This window comes from Athene cunicularia (genome assembly GCF_003259725.1).
Source record: "Athene cunicularia isolate RWA chromosome 1 unlocalized genomic scaffold, athCun1 chr1_part1, whole genome shotgun sequence".
NCBI classification, from domain to species: domain Eukaryota; kingdom Metazoa; phylum Chordata; class Aves; order Strigiformes; family Strigidae; genus Athene; species Athene cunicularia.
The window spans coordinates 54,473,543-54,491,913 of record NW_020799091.1 but is presented as its reverse complement, the minus strand read 5'-3'; the positions used below and the strand labels follow the sequence as shown (position 1 = coordinate 54,491,913).

General features: G+C 36.8%; 1 protein-coding gene across 1 annotated transcript in view; it reads left to right on the top strand.

The window, feature by feature from the left end:
- Window positions 1-17,269, top strand: part of ABCC4 (ATP binding cassette subfamily C member 4) — a 143,709-nt gene extending 126,440 nt beyond the window's left edge. The window contains exons 30-31 of the mRNA XM_026854788.1: window positions 8,021-8,155; window positions 12,974-17,269. Of these exons, the coding sequence (XP_026710589.1) occupies window positions 8,021-8,155; window positions 12,974-13,081 (243 nt within the window). The 3' untranslated portion in view covers window positions 13,082-17,269. The remainder of the gene's footprint in view (window positions 1-8,020; window positions 8,156-12,973) is intronic.
- Window positions 17,270-18,371: the final 1,102 nt, after the last annotated feature.

The window sequence follows — 18,371 nt, the reverse complement described above, 5'->3', positions numbered from 1 at the left end:
AACAATCGAAGGTGAAAACTTAGGAAAGAGCAGTTAGCTATAAGGGCTGATGAAATATTTCAGGGAGACTCTTTGGAGTTTTTAAGCAATTCCACCAGATGTTATGTGTGATTAATGCCAGCCTACCTACTTGACTCTTGGCTGTGTTGGAGCCCATCTGGCCAACTGATGGAAAGCAAAGGGCCTGGAAACCGTTAGGTTTCTCCTTTCATTTGGTAACTCAAGACTTGCAGAGTTTCTGGAAGAGCTGAGCGTTTAGCAAGTGATTTTTCAGAAATGTTCACGGGTTTTTTTAATCTGAACAAAGGCAACTTCTACTATTCCCAGATCTTCTGAAACTGGGTTGATATTTAGCAAACCACAAGGAAAAACCAGATCCTTCCATGTTCTTTCTTGGAATTTACTAATTGAGTTCAACAAATATCAACAGTGAACACATTGTTTTCAAAGCTGAGTAATTTATGCATCTTTGCTATTAAGAGAAGATAGTGATGTTTAGGCCAGATTTTGCATAAAATACTGAGCTGTGTGCTATGTACTGAGCTATGGTCATGTATCAGAGCAAGTGTTGGCAGCTGAAATAAAGTGTCTATGACAGTTGTGAATAGCACACCTGGCCCAGCTGTCTCTAAAATGCGTCAAAATCCCTGTGTGCTTGAAAAGATACTAGGACTGTTGATTCTCTTTGCCAGTTTTAAGTCACACCTCTCCAAAACATAGTCATCTTTGAGTTCTTAAAAGCTGCTTCCATTTCAGGAGGGCTGCCCAACAAGATATTTTCTTTTGCCCGAATAAAACAACTAATTATTGAGGCAGTACTTTAGCTGGGAGCATTCAAATGAAGAGCTGGATTTAAGTTACTACAGGAAGTGAAGCCAATGTTTTATGCACCCTGATCTCTTTTTGTCAGGCATTAGTGTGTAAATGTGTTTCCATCAGTATAAGGGCAGGATGGTTGGATGATGTTTCTTTAAAGACAGTGGTATGGCATCCAGACCATACTAGGCATACTAAAACATCTTTAGATAATTATTTTTATTTTTTTCTCTCTTTCAGAAATACTATATTACTGTTTAAAAGCAAATTAGCACAGGACCTGCGGGTGGCTGATGCTTTGAGCAGACAGTTTCTGATAAGGTAAAACTGTGTGCATGGCAGCTGAGCCACAAGTTCATTGTCATCAGAAACTGATAAAACCAAGAGACATGCCCAGTCATCTGCAATATTGCTTAATGTCTTGAAAAGTATGATATCCTTGTAGCTTATCTAACTTTTTAAGACCCTCAAAAGCCTTATTAAAGAGTGTGATTTCTTAAGCTGAAGTGTATCTTCTATCACTTCAAGGCCACATTTGAGCCATTCTGCAATCCCAATTGAGAAATGTGGTTTTACAGTTATGGAAACAGTCATTACTGATTGACCAAGGGAGAGTTTTGTCAGCAAGTTGGTAAGAACTGGCATGAGGTCCCTTCATACCCTGTAAGGGAAAGGTTGAAGTTGCACTGGTGTTATCAGATAGATGTTTTGAGGTGAGGAAACTGAACAATACAAGAAGCATCTGCAGTGACTCCTTAACAGGCTGCTTTCCTCCAGCAAGATACACAAGGAGTTAATATCAAATGATCATCAGTAGAATAAGACTCATTACTACATGCATAATTGATATTTTTCCCCACAACATTCCAGACAGCTTACAGTGGGGTGTCATCAGACAGAGAAAAAGAAGGTAGATTTTTAAGCCTCTGCAAGAAAAGTAAAGATAACTCATATGTGGAACAATTTACCAGGCAGTGTTGCATGCTCAATTTTCCCTGAATTATAGCTCAGGAATAATTTCAGTTTAATGAAATCCACTATTTATGGTTACAGAACAAAAGGTCTGAAGTTGCCTTTTCTGTGAAATGGGAAGGTGGACAGGAGGTACATGTCAAATCCCAGTGACTGGAGGCATATTTGGCATTGTAACAGCAAATTTAAGCTCTGCTGTGGTGAAATATTTGGAAAATCTGAAAATAATAATTCAGATTATAGGAAGGTAAATGCTCAACTGTGCTCTGCTTTGTTTGTACACATGATATATGTAATGTACATTATTTGACACCAAATTTGTCTGGAGTTACTGGTAACTTGCGTAGGAACCCTGAAGAAACTTGGGGAATGCTTAGATTAAACCTGAAGACTAAAAAAAAAAACAAACCACAAAGAAACAAAAGAACAAAAGACAAAGCACCACCACCAAAACTTTTAAAAGGGGGGGAAGGAGAAAAGCCCCTTAAAAGAAAAAACAAACAAACAAACAAACAAAAAAAAACACCCCAAACGAAAACCCCCAAACAAATCCACTTTAAAATGGCTCCTGAGTTATATTTGTGGCCTTCTCAATGTTCTTCAATGTTCACAAACCTGTTTAGATAGGTTGGTATTTATAAATGATTATTCAGAGAAGTATGTACATGTTTCTGATCTGTTTTGACAAACCATGATGAGACGGAAGAGACAGAGCATGCTTGCATCTGAACTTAATGCCAACTGGAGCACAGGCTGTTGACTCTTTCCCACAAAGCTATGTATTGTCTTGGGTAAATATATTTCTTATAATATGATGTAACCAGAAGCATCTCCTGAATATTCTTCTCTTCCCAGGACTTTATTGAAGCTCATCTTGATGTATGCTCTCTGAGGAAAACATTGTTCAAAGTTGTACTCCTAGTGGAGTTTTGAACTTTAATAATAATTTTGTTGTTTGGTGATGTCTTCTCCAAGTCTAAATTAAATCAGATGTATTCCCTAGGAGATAATTTGCTTGAATTATTTTCCTTTTGAATAGGAAATAAAAACATTTATGATCAACTCTTAAATGTCCCATTCTCCCTCTGGCTTTATGGTGAAGATGAACGTGAATAAGAATACTAGTCATTCCTCAATAGTAATTGAAATAAATTCCCATGCCCCCCTCCTCTGTTGCTGAACACTTCCAACCTTGGACTGTTTTTTTTCTCAGAATGTTTTATAACTATTGTTCTCTTGGTTTGTCTGCTTTTGTTGCTGAAAGTTAGAAAGATTTAGAACTTTCTTTTTTGTGTCTATGGATAGCCATAAGTACATGGTATTTGTTACAGCATTTTTAAGGGTCCATGTTCTTTCTCCTTCTGTGGCTAATGATATTTCTTTTATTGATATTAATCCACAAAGAAGATTTTAAATTCACTTACAAAACGAATGCTTGATTTTCCAAAGTCCTGTATAACAGAACAATATAGATTATCTGCAGGAAGCATCAGGGAGAAAAGGTGCAGTCCTGGTTCTGCTGTCTAGGTCTCCACTGGAAACTGGACAAACTTGATGTAGTATTCTTGTCATTCATTGTTTAAATTCTCTCTTTTCTTTGTGAAATGGATCTCTGATTTCTTTTTCTCTCCCATCACCTGCTCTTTTGTCATGGTTCATACATTAAACTATGAGGCTACAGAATGGAAATACTGCAAAGTTTGGGTTTTTCTGGGGGGACCCTAGGCAAAGTCGAGATAGATAACCCTGGTAGGTTACAGATGAGGCAAAATTAACAACTATTTTGTAGCTGCCAATTTTTATACAAATTTAGTTCAGCAACATTTTTATGGCATAGGGAAATAGTCTAACTGCTAGCTAGAGTTAACATAACACATTTAATTGGTTAATACTTTGTTTTCATGTTTGCCTTTGCAGGTCAGACAAATTCAAATACTTTTCTGTTTCTTTGTCCTTTCCTGCCAAGCTTTTAATGTCACTCTTTCTATGTTATTCTGTTCCTCTATGTCAAACAAAGTGCTGTTCAAAACTATGTTGCCTTCTACCCAACATGGTGCTTATCCTTTGGAAAAAATCACAGTTGAGGTGAGCAGTCACTGCCTCAGACTATTCAACCAGGATGAAACACTAGATGGAGTGGATTTAGGTGGCATGAGAGGATTTTACTGAAGACAAATACAGCATTTGAGCCGTGTTTGAACTTAAGATGTCTGAATAGTGCTGTTTGAGAAGGATAATTTGGATAGCTATAAGTAAAGAGCAGTTTCACCTTATGCAAGGACGTGTGCAGATTTCATTGAAAATAATTTTCCTGCGTGCTTTCTTTTGCATGATCACCAGCAGCCAATTTGTAAAATTTTGTACTGTTGGAGTTAACTCTTCCACTTGAGAAAATCTTGCTGAAGTCATAAGAATGTGACTACAAAGGCAAGAACAGTGACATAAGAATGTGACTACAAAGGCAGGCGAGGTAAAAGAAACTACCGGTGCAAGACAGTGGAGAATCTGGCCCTGGTTTATGTAGGACTACTTGGGTTTTATATAGCTTTTTTGTGTTTGTTTTTATTTTACTCTGGGCTAAGTATGTTACAGGCAGGCAGCTAACTCCCACAGAATGATTATGAGTCTTTATTTGGTGTATTTTACAGAGTCAGCCCAGGGAGCTGAAAATTTGAATAATTTGTCCACAAAATCTACCTCTCTCAATATCTGCGTTAAAAGTCTATAATGAAATCCCAGTCTGAATCAGAGTTCTGTGCTCCTGTGTGTGTCCTCCATAATCACACTGCCAATCTGATTTCGCCAGCTACAAGCTTCTCTGGCTTTTCCGTATCAAGTTCCACTGGTACAACTGCCTCGGAACGTATCTGGGTTCAATTCAGTTGTATTGTGCAGTGATAAGCATTGTATGCAAGTTGATCAGAAAATATGTGGCTGGTAAACACCAGATTCCACCTTTCCTGAATGATTAGCTGGCTTTTTGAAGTCCTAATGATTTAAATTTGGCTTGGAGCCAGTGAGTAAGAGTATGCAAAGCCTTAGCCAAAGTACCTGTTTGTTTATTTAAATTTTATCAGCACATATTTCTTCAAAGAAGAGTGTCTATCTCTTTGTCTAAGCACTTTTAAATAAATGTATAAGTATATAAATGTATAACTACGAAGTAAATCAGCTTAAATTTTCTCCATTGTCTCATAGATGACAGCAGTTAGTAGAAACAGGGTTTACAGACTTCCTGACTTGTAGGAATGATACTGTCCAGTTTCATTATTTCATTTCAGATTTTTAAAAAAGTAACGTGGCTTGTTTTCTCTGTGCTTGTTCTGTCTGTTTTCATAACACAAGTTTGGTGTTATTCCCCGAGAAAGGATATGAATAGATTAATGATTTGTTTAAAATGTGAATGGAATTCTTTTCTTTTAGACATAAATTGCTCGCTCTATCTGTTAATCTTCTGGACTTGGCTGTTAAAAATGTGTCAGGGAAGAATAAATTTTTCCTTTTTCCCTCCCAGGTTCTCTGGAGGAGAAAGATTATCCATGTTTGTGGTTGTTTCAGATATTTGCAAAATTAATGTTAAAACTCAAATACCGCAGCAATATAAATTTTCAAAAAACCTCTACTTTTCTATTGTAGCTCTTTTACTTGAGAGACACATTTAATAAAGATGCTTTCTGTTTTCTTTATTAAGGCATGATTACATAATCTAGTGCCATGCTGAAAAAAACTTTACTTATTGAAGGCACCAGAGATGCCCTGTGCTGCGGCACCCCAATTTAATTATGTTGAACGCTATATGATAAATTAATTTATTGCATTTTTAAGGAAGCTGTCCTTAACCATGACATACTGTAGTATATAAAATTGCAATTTAAAATTATATTTGTAATTAATCCTTAAATGTTCAGTTAAATGGGATAGGACTAAGCACACTGAAAAATCAACACATGTACCATTGCAGGTGAAACACTTAACCTATTAAATTACTGTATATTGTGCTATGCAATATTACTAATATTTTTAAATTTTTCCATGAGTACATTCTTCAGCTATATACCAAACAGTATTGGAAGTCACTTGCAAAGGAAAATCATAGCTGGGTGCTCCAAGATACAAGCTTTTGAAAATAGCAAATAACTTCTTGTAGGTTTCTGTGCATACCGTTTATAAAATTAAATGTAATTATGCTGCTGTTGTTGACTGAGTTATTTTCCATTCAAATGCCATGTACTTAATTGAACTGGAAGCAAAGGAGTGGAGGCTTTTCCCCTGGTGCTGAGTCCCTGGTGGTAAAGAAGTCGACAGCAATCTCGTCAGCATGTAATTTTCATGCCAGTGCAGGCAAAGGGATCTGCTCAGCTGTCCTGCTTCACTGAGGGTTTTGTCATGAACAGGGGTCCTAGCCACTTGCTGATCTGTCCAAGCTCTTGGCTATCAGGATGTTTTGCTGTAAGGAGTTGCACAGGCATAGTGCACGTTTTGAAGATTCTTCACAAGACTTTGAATTCATCTCCAAGCTTATTGGAGTTTCTTCTTTCAAACAGAAGGTTTCAAACTATTTTTGTTGGTTTGGAAGTTGTCCTCATGATACCTTTTATCCTTTTATTAATTTCTTTCCTGAAATCAACAGCTCCAGTTTTTTAGATTTTTTTTTTTCTTTTTTTTTTTTTCCTTTCAACTATGTACACCACAATTACGGCTTGGATTAGGGGGTCCTTGAAGTCCCTCTGTTGTGGCAATATCTTTTTCAGTAGTGTGCCATGTGTATTCAGTTTTTTATTTATATAAGAACAAAAATATTTTCTGAATTACTTGTACTGTCTCACATAAATTCTTTTTTTTTTTTTTTTTAACTTCACTGCTCCTACACATGGACTGAAGTAGTGAACTTGTAGACTGATGCCCAAATCTCTCTCCTGAGTCAATACCATTAATTTATAAACCAGTTAAGTATTTGAGTGCATTGCATTTGTCAATATTGACTTTTTCCTGCTATTGTGTTTCCCATTCTCTTGGGTTAGGTGTATCTGAATCTCCTCTGGTCTGTACTTACCTGCACATTTTTGTGTCATTGTCACTTTTCTGATGACTAACATATATATGTAGCTGCCACATACGCCAGAATGATGTGGTTCCCACCAGTTCCAACCTGTTCAGATTTCCACAAAGAAAAACGTGCTGTTTATTCCTCTGTTTTCTGTCCAGGTTCTTGAAAAACATTTGTCCCATGTAGCACTATTATTTAGTTACACCAGATACCTTTCTGGAAATCCATATAAACCGGTTCTTCTTTGGTTGTCTTCTGGTGCATTAAGAATTGTATCAGATTTGTGAGGTACAGTTTACTTTTGCTAAAACTGTGGAGAACAAATTCTACCTGTGATCTGTGTGTCTTCTATTTGTGTTTTAATGGTTGTTCGTCTTATCTCAAAATATATATGCTAGTCTAAAACCTCCCTGAATTAATCCCGTAAGGCTTTTGAAAATGTAAGTGCAACATTTGCTACCATGCAACTACCTCAGAGTCACTAGTATGAGAATATTTTCTTAGAGGTTCAATGAGCTTATTCTTAAATTTTTGTGATACTTTTGACTGTACATATCCTCTGTGGCTTACTGACTTAATGCCTTTTTCATTTCTCTGTTGTTTTTTCCTTCTCCTTTCCTCTGTTTTGGGTACCTATGTCTCTGGTGGCATCTCATCTTTTTTTATGTAGAAAGAATAGGTTCAGGGTAAGTATCTTTCTAATATGTAGTTGGCAAAAACTGATGCAAGAAACTGTTTATCTTTTCAGCAACACCCTCATTTTCTTTAATTACATATTCACCTTCTCTAATCCAAAAGATCTACTTATTCTCCCTTAACCATCTTGGTGGTTATTGCGTGGTTTTTACCCACAGCTGTTTACTTCAGAGCCCATTTTAGGCCTCTTTGTTTCTTTCTTACACAATGAATCGTATAATCTGCTTTGTTGGCTTCACAAACATTGTATTTCCATATTCTGCATAACTTTGCATTGGATTCCTATAGGTGGAATGGCTGTAGGGCACTCTAAACAGGTCTATAAACTCAAAAAGTACTATGCTAATTTGAAAATGACATATTTCATTTTCAGGATACAAAATTCATCTTAGCACTTAAAGTGCATACATTTCCCCCTTTGCTTGTAAGTCTCTAACATTCGTTTTTTAATTTCATATGCTAATATGTTGGTTTCTGCTGATTTAACAGGTTTTAGATGCAGGAAGACTGAAAGAATATGGTGAACCTTATATTTTGCTGCAAGAACATGATGGCTTATTTTACAAAATGGTGCAACAAGTGGGCAAGACTGAAGCAGCTTCTCTGATTGAAACAGCCAAACGGGTAATTTTAGAGGAAGGGATAATTAAATTTGTCCGTGCAGTTTGTTTATCTTAAGTTAGCATATTCAGTGTTACAGTAAGCCTTCTACTAAAGAATCTGTCAGCTTTGCAAGGCAAAGCCATCATTTTCAGTGCTTCTTTTAGTGAGATATACACAGACTTCCAAATAATGTGTATTTATATACCCCACTTTGAAAGACTGTTTGGATAGCTTACATCCTCCTCTATGTACACAAAACGGTAAGTGTAAATAATATGTGACATGCTCACCTGTGCTGGACATTGATCTTAGAAAAACTTGCTGTAAAAACATGTTAGGGCTGCAGAGTCCAGCATTTATCTGTTTTTTCTGTATTTTCAAAATCAAATTTTAGTTCGAAGTTCTGTACCTGTGTATTGTAGTATGGTCACTGGGGATATAATCACATTCTTATTTTTGTGTGTTCTCTTACTTCATTCTTTTAGCCTTACTCTGTCCTGCACATAGGATGGGCAGGGCTCAATTAAGAAACAGCTGTTGAATGTTTTGTTGCTTCCTTCTTCACTACAAGGCTCTGTGCCTGATTTACTGCTTACTATTCAAATACTACTCTGAGTACCAAATTATTAATGTAATTGTGAGCATTCCTCTGGCAATCAAAGTGTTTAAGAAAGATCAATGGATTAATTTTCATAATATGCCTCTAAGGTGAGGCTACAGCATCTCTACTTCTCAGATGGAAAGCTGAAGCAGAGATAAGAAGATTAAAAAACTGACCTGTGTTTGAGGAACTCATTTTGACTAGCTTTTGTCTTGATTTCTCTTTTTTTGATGATTTACCACACAGGATGTCCAGAACAAGGTCTTATTTCTCAGTGCCAATGAAGTTTCAGCTCTGAGACTGACAGTGCTCAGTTTGACAACAACTTGCTTCATAGTCATGTAACTTTACTTCAGCCTGCAAGTAAGGCACTGGTATTAGGCGTGTAGTGACCTAAGAGAGCCTTCTCAAATGAGGCAGAAGTCTTATCTCTAGCCTTTATGCTTTCTTCTCCTCAAGTTGCTGGATGTGTGAAGCAGAGCTAGGGGAAGGCAAACTCCAAACTGTTTCCTGGGGAAACAGGAGACCAATGGGCAGGAAGCAATACATAGAGACAGGGAACAAAATGGCAGGTGCCTGGTTATTTTCTAGTAAAAATAGATGCATTAACAGCAAATTGGGAAAAAAATTAATACTGTGCTCTCATGGAGGCTGTGTGCTCATGTCTGGAGGCTATTTTACTGGACTTTTTGAAGATTAGGGATGAGACTTCAATATCTGTTTATATTCTTAGATTTTTTTTTTAGAGCTGCTGAAACCTCTTTCTTTTAAGAGTTTTTCAAGTGAAGCTTTGTAGCTAAGAGTGTACACTATAAATTCATATGTGGCATTAATTGCAGAACTGAGGAAAGAGCTTTGTCCTTAACTAGACTATGTAATGAGTCCTGCTGTCCTTCTTAATTGATGCAACGTACCTTTTTATATTTTATAACTAGAAAGGAGTGGGTTAGCTGTGTTTTTTACGTTATGTGTATGACAATCTGGAGGTTATATGAATTGTTTAAAAGGATAGCTTCAAATTCATGTGACCAGTATTTGTCTGTAAAGTGAAGGCCAGCTTCCTTGGAATGACAAGAGGTGAAGCTGTCCAGCTGTCATCTGTAGAGATTTAGCCATGTCATGCTGTCTCTCCTTCCTTCCCTGCAGCCCTCCTCAATTGCACAATTGCATTCAAAGATAATTCAAAATACATAAAAATAATTGCCTGATGTTACTTGCCCATATAGTCATCTGCAGTTACCACATCAATGTTATGTGATTTTGTACAGGAAGGGAAGAGATCCAGGAACCAGTCTCTGCTGAAATGTGGTTTGATGAAAAAGTTTGCTAACTCCCAGGCTAGAAGGCAGATACAAGCTTTAGCATCTGCCAAGAATGCAAAGCATGGTGCTTATCCACACTCAGCCCAAAAATACGGGAATCGAGAGACTATATCTCTAGTCAGCAGCTACCCAGAAACACGGTTAAAGTTCTTCCTGTTTGAAGGACTTGGACATTAATTCAAGGTTTTTGTTATTACTGTCCCTTGTGTTTTGTGCATACTTCCAGAGAAGTTGCTTAGTCAGAAGAGCTGATTCCAATGGCTTTTCTTTTTACACTAGTAAGTCTGTTACATGTATTGCTGTTGGTCTCATACATTCCTACTGTGGTTACTAAGAACTGTTTTTATGAAGAACAGCTTTTTTTCTGTTGTTGAAAAACAGCATGCTGCACATAAAAAGAAATGGTAATATGACATATATACATACTTTTCAGAAGGCATTACATTGGGTTGCTAAGTAAAATGGTTTGGAATGTGGCCATGCTTTGGCAATGACTGTTTGATTTATTGCGTTTTGGACCTGAATCTGGTGTAGAACAAACTTGTACCATGAGCTTCTTTCAGTAAGGTGAGAATTTAAATGCATTTTCTGGAGCAGTATTGATTCTGCATGTATCCTTTAAGTGTAAATGAAGAGGGACTACACATCTTAAATTGGAAGAGTACCTTGGATGCCTTTGAAGAAACCTAATTTAAAAAAAAAAAAAATCTCACAGTCATCTTAACTAAATATTGCAAGATCAAGCTATTGCTGGAACATTAGCTCAGGCTTCTAAATTGATCCAATGTTACTATTTATGTGTCTCTCTGGATCATTCGGTATCCCCAGTTTTTGTGCAAATGTCAAAAATAAAGCAGGCATGGCTCAAACTGGAGACTGCTGAATATATATTAACTAGCCCATAAGCCTCACTGCAGTAGAGTTGTGCTTGGCATCATGAGTCTGTGTTTTTATCTTTGCTCAGTTTACAAGAAGCTATTAGGAGAAAATTCTGCTGGGAAAGTGAGAAATAGTCATCAAACAGTTAAAAAAGCAAAACCAGAAAGGTCTCATTTATTCAGATAAACAAAAGTTGGTGTGTACTCCATGCTCCTGGCAGCATTGAGAGAGGCTTTTCCACAAGCTTTGGTGGCATCGGGATATAGGGCTGGTTTTCCATCAATAAGTTTTGAGTACTTTGAGGGAAAAAAGGTTTATTTTATTTTAAAGCTATGAGAGATGTGTAAATATTAAAATACTAGGTGTTATCTCACCTCAGTGATTACTTTTAAAAGGGTTGCAGCTCTGTTGGCAGTGGAAGAGACTTGTATAAAGACTTGGGCGTTTAATATCCCGAGGGACTGGACTCTGGAAGAATTGCGATGAGACAGTTGAAAAGCAGCTGCCATTTCATTACGTCTCTAGTAATGTTCCAAGGTTTTCTATTAACTTTACATTTTTTTAAAAAATCACATTCAAAAGCTGCATTAAATGTACGCCAGAGTTTTATGTTTTAAACCAGGAATGGGATGGGAATATACAACTGGGGCTGCCACCTTTGCAGCGTGTGTGCAGGCAGGTGCTTGATTAACTTTCCTCTCTTGCATCCCATCATGGCTGGTTACTGAGGAATGCCTCTTAACAGGACTTCCAGTTCTTTTGTTGATTCAAATCAGACCTTAATATTCTTTAAAACTTGCATATATCCTGCGCTAGCATGTGTGCACAAAAAAACACAGTGGTACTTACAGGAACATTTTTATAGAATGACTATTTCTTTTATATCCCGCGTGTTTTATACATGCATTCATATATGAGAAGAACATTATTATCAAACAAACTGAATTTTGTTGACAACACTCTCAAATATAAATTGGAGAAATGTTTCATAAGCTGTAGTCAAAGCAGTCTGACTATGAGGCCTAACTCGTGACACATGTCAGCTTTACGAAGATAGTGTATTTTCTGTTTTTAAAGACTCAAACAAAACTTTTCACATTCTTCTTTGAAAAAATTGTATTTGAAGTCCTTTTTCACCCAAACACATTTTTAGATAAGAGCACACAAGTCTTGACATTATTTCATTTTGTTATGCGCATCTGTCAAGGAACAGAGATATGATACAGCTACTAAAAACTGATGATTGTGGAACAGTGAAACTTGACAGCATTTCATTTCCTTTATGTTCTGATTATACATTTATCAGGAAACCTGTATCTCTTCTAGTTGAGCTAGAAATTGGTAGAATTCAGGAACTCAAAGGCTTGGCAAAGAACTGTCCTATTATTTGGTATCATCTTACATTTTAGAGAAGTTGCTTGGTTGAGTCATTGTTAAAGCTTTTGCTTCTTCTTTCATTATTGTGGTTCACTATCCAGAGATCACATTTCTATAGGCCCTATAACTGCTCTGCAGCACAAATTAAACGCTGGGATATTTCATACATATACCTTGAAGTTTCAATGGTTGTCAATCATAGTTTGTAAAATATAGGGATTACAACCTGATATTAACATCCAAATCCATTGTGTTCATTTTATGTGTGAAAATGAGAAACCCTTGTGCGGACGCAAGATTTCACAGCTTCTTTGTCATCCTGTTTTTAATTTATCTCCATGTTTTGAGCTAGTAAAATGATTTTACTTACCAGTTTAATATAAAGTGATAAAACCTATCTATTTATCTGAATTACCAGAATTTGAGTCGATCTACAGGTTGTGTGGGATTTTTCTCACACTTTGTTATAATGTAAGATCATATAGTAATTTTACTAATTTTTCAGTGACATACAGTTACTGAATGCCATTAACCAGAAGTTCCTGTTGGGATTCCTTAAGGACATGTATTTATCTCTACTGTATTTACGTTCTGAAATTTTATGTGAAACTAAAATGTGTTTGATGCACAATTACTCACAGAATCTGATATTTTTCCTAGGTGTACTTCAGCAAGAATTACCCAGAAGTTGTTCAGAATGGTCAGCTTACTACAGACTCCTCCTTGGATCCTTCCTCAGGATTATGCATAACCGAAACTGCACTGTGATTTCGAATAACCTTAATTGTTTTCCATAGAATGTAAACCTGAGATCATCTAAACTCAGTGACTATGTTTGCAAGTGTCAACGGGAGAGGAAAGGGGGGGGCGATTCTTTGCACTGGACATCTTTTCTATTTAATACTGAGAAGAAAATTTTTACTGTCCCTCTTTCTTTAATTTCAGTGCAATATGTTTTTCTTTCCAACTAATTATGTTTGTATTGCTAAGGAAATTAGGCAGACTCGGTTTTTATTTGAAAATTATGTGGTAGAGATCTCTTATTTAAACAGGTGCGGGACACCTAACAGGTCTAGGGTGCATATTTGGAGCTTATTAAAAAAATTGGAATGTGTCCTTTTTTCTTTTGGAAATACTTTGACAGCAAGCAAACCCAATTTTTTTTCAGTGTCACTTTAGCACAACAGCTGTGTCTAAACAGCAGATTTGTTAGTGTGCAACTTAGTTGTCTAATGCAGCTGTCTTTCTACCTGTCATAAGTAGCTGTGCAGTTTGGTAGAAAACAGAATTGAACAAGCCAAAAAGACTTCTTTTTGATAGCAAAAAGTACTATATAATTTTTTCTTATAAATAATTCAAATAATGCTGTTCACGATGAATGTAAATATTAGTTTTTATTTTGCTAAAATCCAAATGCTGAAAAATCAATCTCAAGTCTTCTATACTTTAGAAGAAAATTACCACATTTTGCACTGAAGAAATATTTAAATAATTTAACACACATTCCTCTCTTTATCCAGGTTATCAAAGAAAAAAAGGTATTAAAATAACTTGAGGAAATGTTTGAATGACATGTCATTATACCTAAATACTGTGTAGTACAAAGTTATCTTCAACACAACACATTGAAATGTATACATTATTTGCATTTATTGTGCCTTAATATTTGTGCCTTCAAGCCAAAGCTGTAACTGCAGGGTACACAACAAATTCATTAAATTTATGTTAAAAATATGTAACCTTAGTGTATTTAAAGTTTTGCATCAGGGATTCTGTTGAACTCCAGCTGTTTGAAGTTACCATCCTACCAGAATAGGTAGGAAAGTGCAACCTGTAGTTTTGAATGGCTGTTGCTGATAGTGAGAGGAATGCAGTGAGAGAGGTTCTGTATTCGTAGGTTATGTCCTGATTCAGCAAAGCACTTTAACACAAAGGCACTATTCCCATGTTTTAAAAAAAAAAAAATCAAGCAAGTGCTGTGCTGCTTCAGATTTTTTTCATGTTTAGTGAGATATATACTCTTTGAGGTCCGGTAGAAAATAAATCTATTCATTTTACTGTTTAAAGGGCACAGAAGAGACTAAAAGGCAATGGATCTCTTCAGGACATGGAAAATACTGTGCTTTTTTAAAAATACTGAAGATGTTTGCTATTACCTTTGTAAGACAAATGTTATTTACCCAGTGTTCACCCAGTGGTCTAAAAGTAAGGCAAACACAAATGTTTCTCATTTCAAGCTGTTCTACCAGCAAATAACTGATTCAAATACAGAATTACTTTCCTTGTTGAGAAGTAAATTGAGGCCAAAGCCTCATACTACCTGCAGTGCCACCAGCCAGCTTCCCTGGCAGGGCTGGGGGGAAGCAAACATCACGTGTCTGGTTTTGCTGGTATCATCCTCTTCTATCATTAGAAGGAAGTTAGAAAATTAAATGCTTTTGTCCCTAGTGTTATTTTGCCAGGTTCTGACACATCTTCTGTGGTGTGTAGCACCTTACACTACAAGAAATCCCACTGAGATCAGTGGAACTGAACTTCATGGAGTGCTGCGCAGGTTGAGGCTTGTGCTACATCTGGTGCTGAACAGCAGACAGTCAGGCACAGCTACCTGTCCCCAGAGCCACATGGCACCGATTTGGCTCATGTAAGCAGTGCTTATGGCTGATCCTTCTTAGAGCACACCAGCCACATCCACTTTTCTGTATCACTTGGCCCTTGTCTTCTCCAGACTCATGCAGTCCACTTATGGACCTAGCTCACAATTATTTAGTGTGTTTCGGTGTGGTTTCCTTTTCAATTCAATTGTCTGAAATAAGGATAGGGCTATTCTGCAGCTTAGTAGAGTGGTGTTTGTATCGCAGAGGTATGTGAAGACATAAAGAAGTATTTGAGTGCATAGAGTCACATGGGATAATGCTGAGGGACTGTGTAGCATGAAGAAAGCTCAACCTTGCATGGTTTTGTCTGTAATTGCCTTTTGGAAGGGATCTGTGGTGTGAGCCATGTCCAGACTGCTCAGGATTTGTCATGGGAAGACCTGGCTGGAGTGGTCCAAAACAGAGCTGGGGTGAGCTGACCAGTAAGGCAGTGTAGACACTTAATGGACTCTGGTTCTTGAGCTCATTTGTTTACCTTTTTTATTGAGCAGTGTGGACATGTCCAGAGCCTAACTATGTTTTACAATAGTGAATTCTTTTTATTTCTAAGTAGTTCTTACAAGAGAGTAAGTATGATACGTAATAATACACTGAGACTTTTAAATACTCTTAAGAGAACAGTACATTCTCCTGGCCATATACCTGGAGTTTACTTTTTTTTTTTTTTATCAGAACCAAGGAGATATGCATGCGTAAACCAAGGGTATAATTACGGTTTTAGTTCATTTCAGCTCTGAAATGAATCTATGGTAAGTTATATTTCAGAGCAGAGCTCCAAAACGCTGGCTGCTGCAGACTCACTGGTATGAGACCCTGACAGATCTAGCTATCAGTCTATAAGCTAGAATTAATTTGATCCTGTAGCTTTTTGAATGTGCACAAAAATGTTAGGTATCTCTGAAAATGCTGATTCTGCTTCTTCACATGTTTTGGCAGGACATTACTAGTTGTAGGTATCAAATGTCAGTATAAGAGAAAACAAATTTTTTACAAAATCACACTTGAAACCCATAAATTGCTGAGTAGAACAACTGATAGCCAGTCATTCGTGTCTGTCACTGGCGTTGTATCATCTGTTTAGTTTAAAGTAACAAAAATATTTTAATCGGAAAATTTTTTTTTTTTTAATTCTTTTGTTGGTTTTGTTGTTGATAGTTGTTTTTAGATGAGTATTGGTTAAGATTGACCCACTTAATTTCAGTTAACTAAAGTGCAGTGTATCTGAATAGCAAAACTCAGATCAGGCATGAGAAAGGCCTTCCTCTGGTGAAGGTCTTAGTCTGTTAAATGGACAAATTATGTTTCTGGCAAGGTGTTTTATGTTTCCTTTTAAAGAAATGTTCAAGCGGTTCTAAACTTCCACTTTGAAAATTTTCATGCTTTATTTGGAAATAGCAAAGCTGGTTACCCTAAGCTACATTCCTTCTTGGGGATCTTGGAAAAAGAACTCAATCTTCTGAGTTATTCAAGCCTTTAATATTTCTTTGTCATGAGGTGCCTTAAAGTATTCCAGAGTCTTATTTCTAATAAATACAATTTTATAAAGTAATACTGAAAATCATCAGTTACAGAGCTGCTGTTTGTTTGGTGTAAAAGACTAGGAATAGCCTCTACTTCTGATCTCAAGAATTGTTCAGACATTCATTTTTGTGTATCTTTGCTCCTCCCCTCCTCAAAAGACCACTGGGAGAGTCAAAACTAACAGTTCTTAAGGACTGGTTATCTCATGTTTTGTTTATTTTAAGGGCAAAATTCTTCTTAGTGAAGTGAACCAGAGCTTATTCGCCATATAGGCATAGTCTTCTGCAGTACTGTTCGTACTGCCCTTTGGAATTGGGAGGGCCTTCTGAGCAACATCAGTAATGCCGGTTGCTTAAGTTGTGTTGATGGCTTCTTTTAACCTTCCCAATACATGTTTAAAATAAGATTACAGAAAGAATTAAAAGGGGGCAAAAGATCCAAATGTTTTAGAAACTTTCCCGGAAATGCTGCTTTTTGTATTATTCTGACCCTTTGAAATATCTCACTTTAAAGTTTGCCTATTTTTTTTGGGGGGGGGGGGAGAAAAGAAAGAGTTGAAATAACTTATTTCCTGTGATGTTGATGAGCATTAGCAGAAGAATGTGGCTTTCTCTGTATGTTTTGCATTGTGTAACAGCGCATTGCTTTTTCATCATCTTAACTCTGGTTTTGCTTTGGGTTTTTGCATTTGTGTAATAATTTGATTTTTGTATTGCTATGGAATGATATCTTTTGTTGACGTTCACATGACAACTCCTGTCATACAATAAAAGGTGTTTCTTAGAAGCGTGCGGAAGCCTGTGGTTATTGTGAATGTGTGGTTGAAGGCAGAAATGCTGGGCTGAGCCAAGTCAGATCATGCCTGAAATCTCTGAACACCTCTTGGTGGTATCATCAACTCCAAGAGCTGAAAATTTTCCATTTGGAGGTATAACACAGAATAATAATTCCTAGTTTGGTTTTACCAGTCGTCTGCAGCCTAAGATCTCACAGATCATGTTATCAAGCTTTTTGATTCAATGTCAATGGCTAAAAAGTAATCCAGACAGATTTTCAAAAATTGGGACAGAAGAACCACAGCAGTTGCACAAGTGCAGATCAGGTACAGTCTGCGTCAGGCAGTAGTAAGCTCAATGGACTGGGCAGCCAAAAGGTGGAAGGTTAACGGACACAGAAGCAAATAGGGTTAACAGCACAAATCCAGAATCTGGTGTCATCTTTGAATCCTGTACTTATGTCTGCTGAGTTTGTTGCTTAATTTACAAGACACTAAAACTGCTCGTTTCTGAAAACTGCTCAAAGTTTCTTCCTATGTCTACCATCTCAAGCACTTAAATATGATGCAAGTTTTTAGAACAAGATGAATTGTGTATTTGTCAGTAATCCCCCAGTGCAACGAGTTCTAGGACTTGATGCAGCGTGAATTGTCATCTGTCCTTTTATAACATGATTCTGGAATATGTGTTAAAAATTTCTCATGTTTCTGTTAAAAGTCTACCTTGTGACCACTATGCAGCTATCTTCCTTGCCTGTAAGTGGATTTGGCTTAGGCTATATGTGCGGCACCCTCCTGGAGCATGCACTTGCCGAATTCGTGTGCTCCCATGTTAATACAATTCTCTCTTAGAAATGGTTGAGGTAGATTTGTCTGCTTACCTCAAAGAGAGCTGGTGGTAAATAGCAAAGCTAAGGATGTCTTTTATGAATCTGCTCACAAAGCAAGCATGAATTTCATAAACACGAGTATAAAGTTGGATCATGGATTTGAAGCAATATTAATGTATCAAAAAAAATAGGTCCATACTCTGATATCTGAAACTGGGTTACAGAATCACAGAATCGTCTAGGTTGGAAAAGACCTTGAAGATCATCCAGTCCAA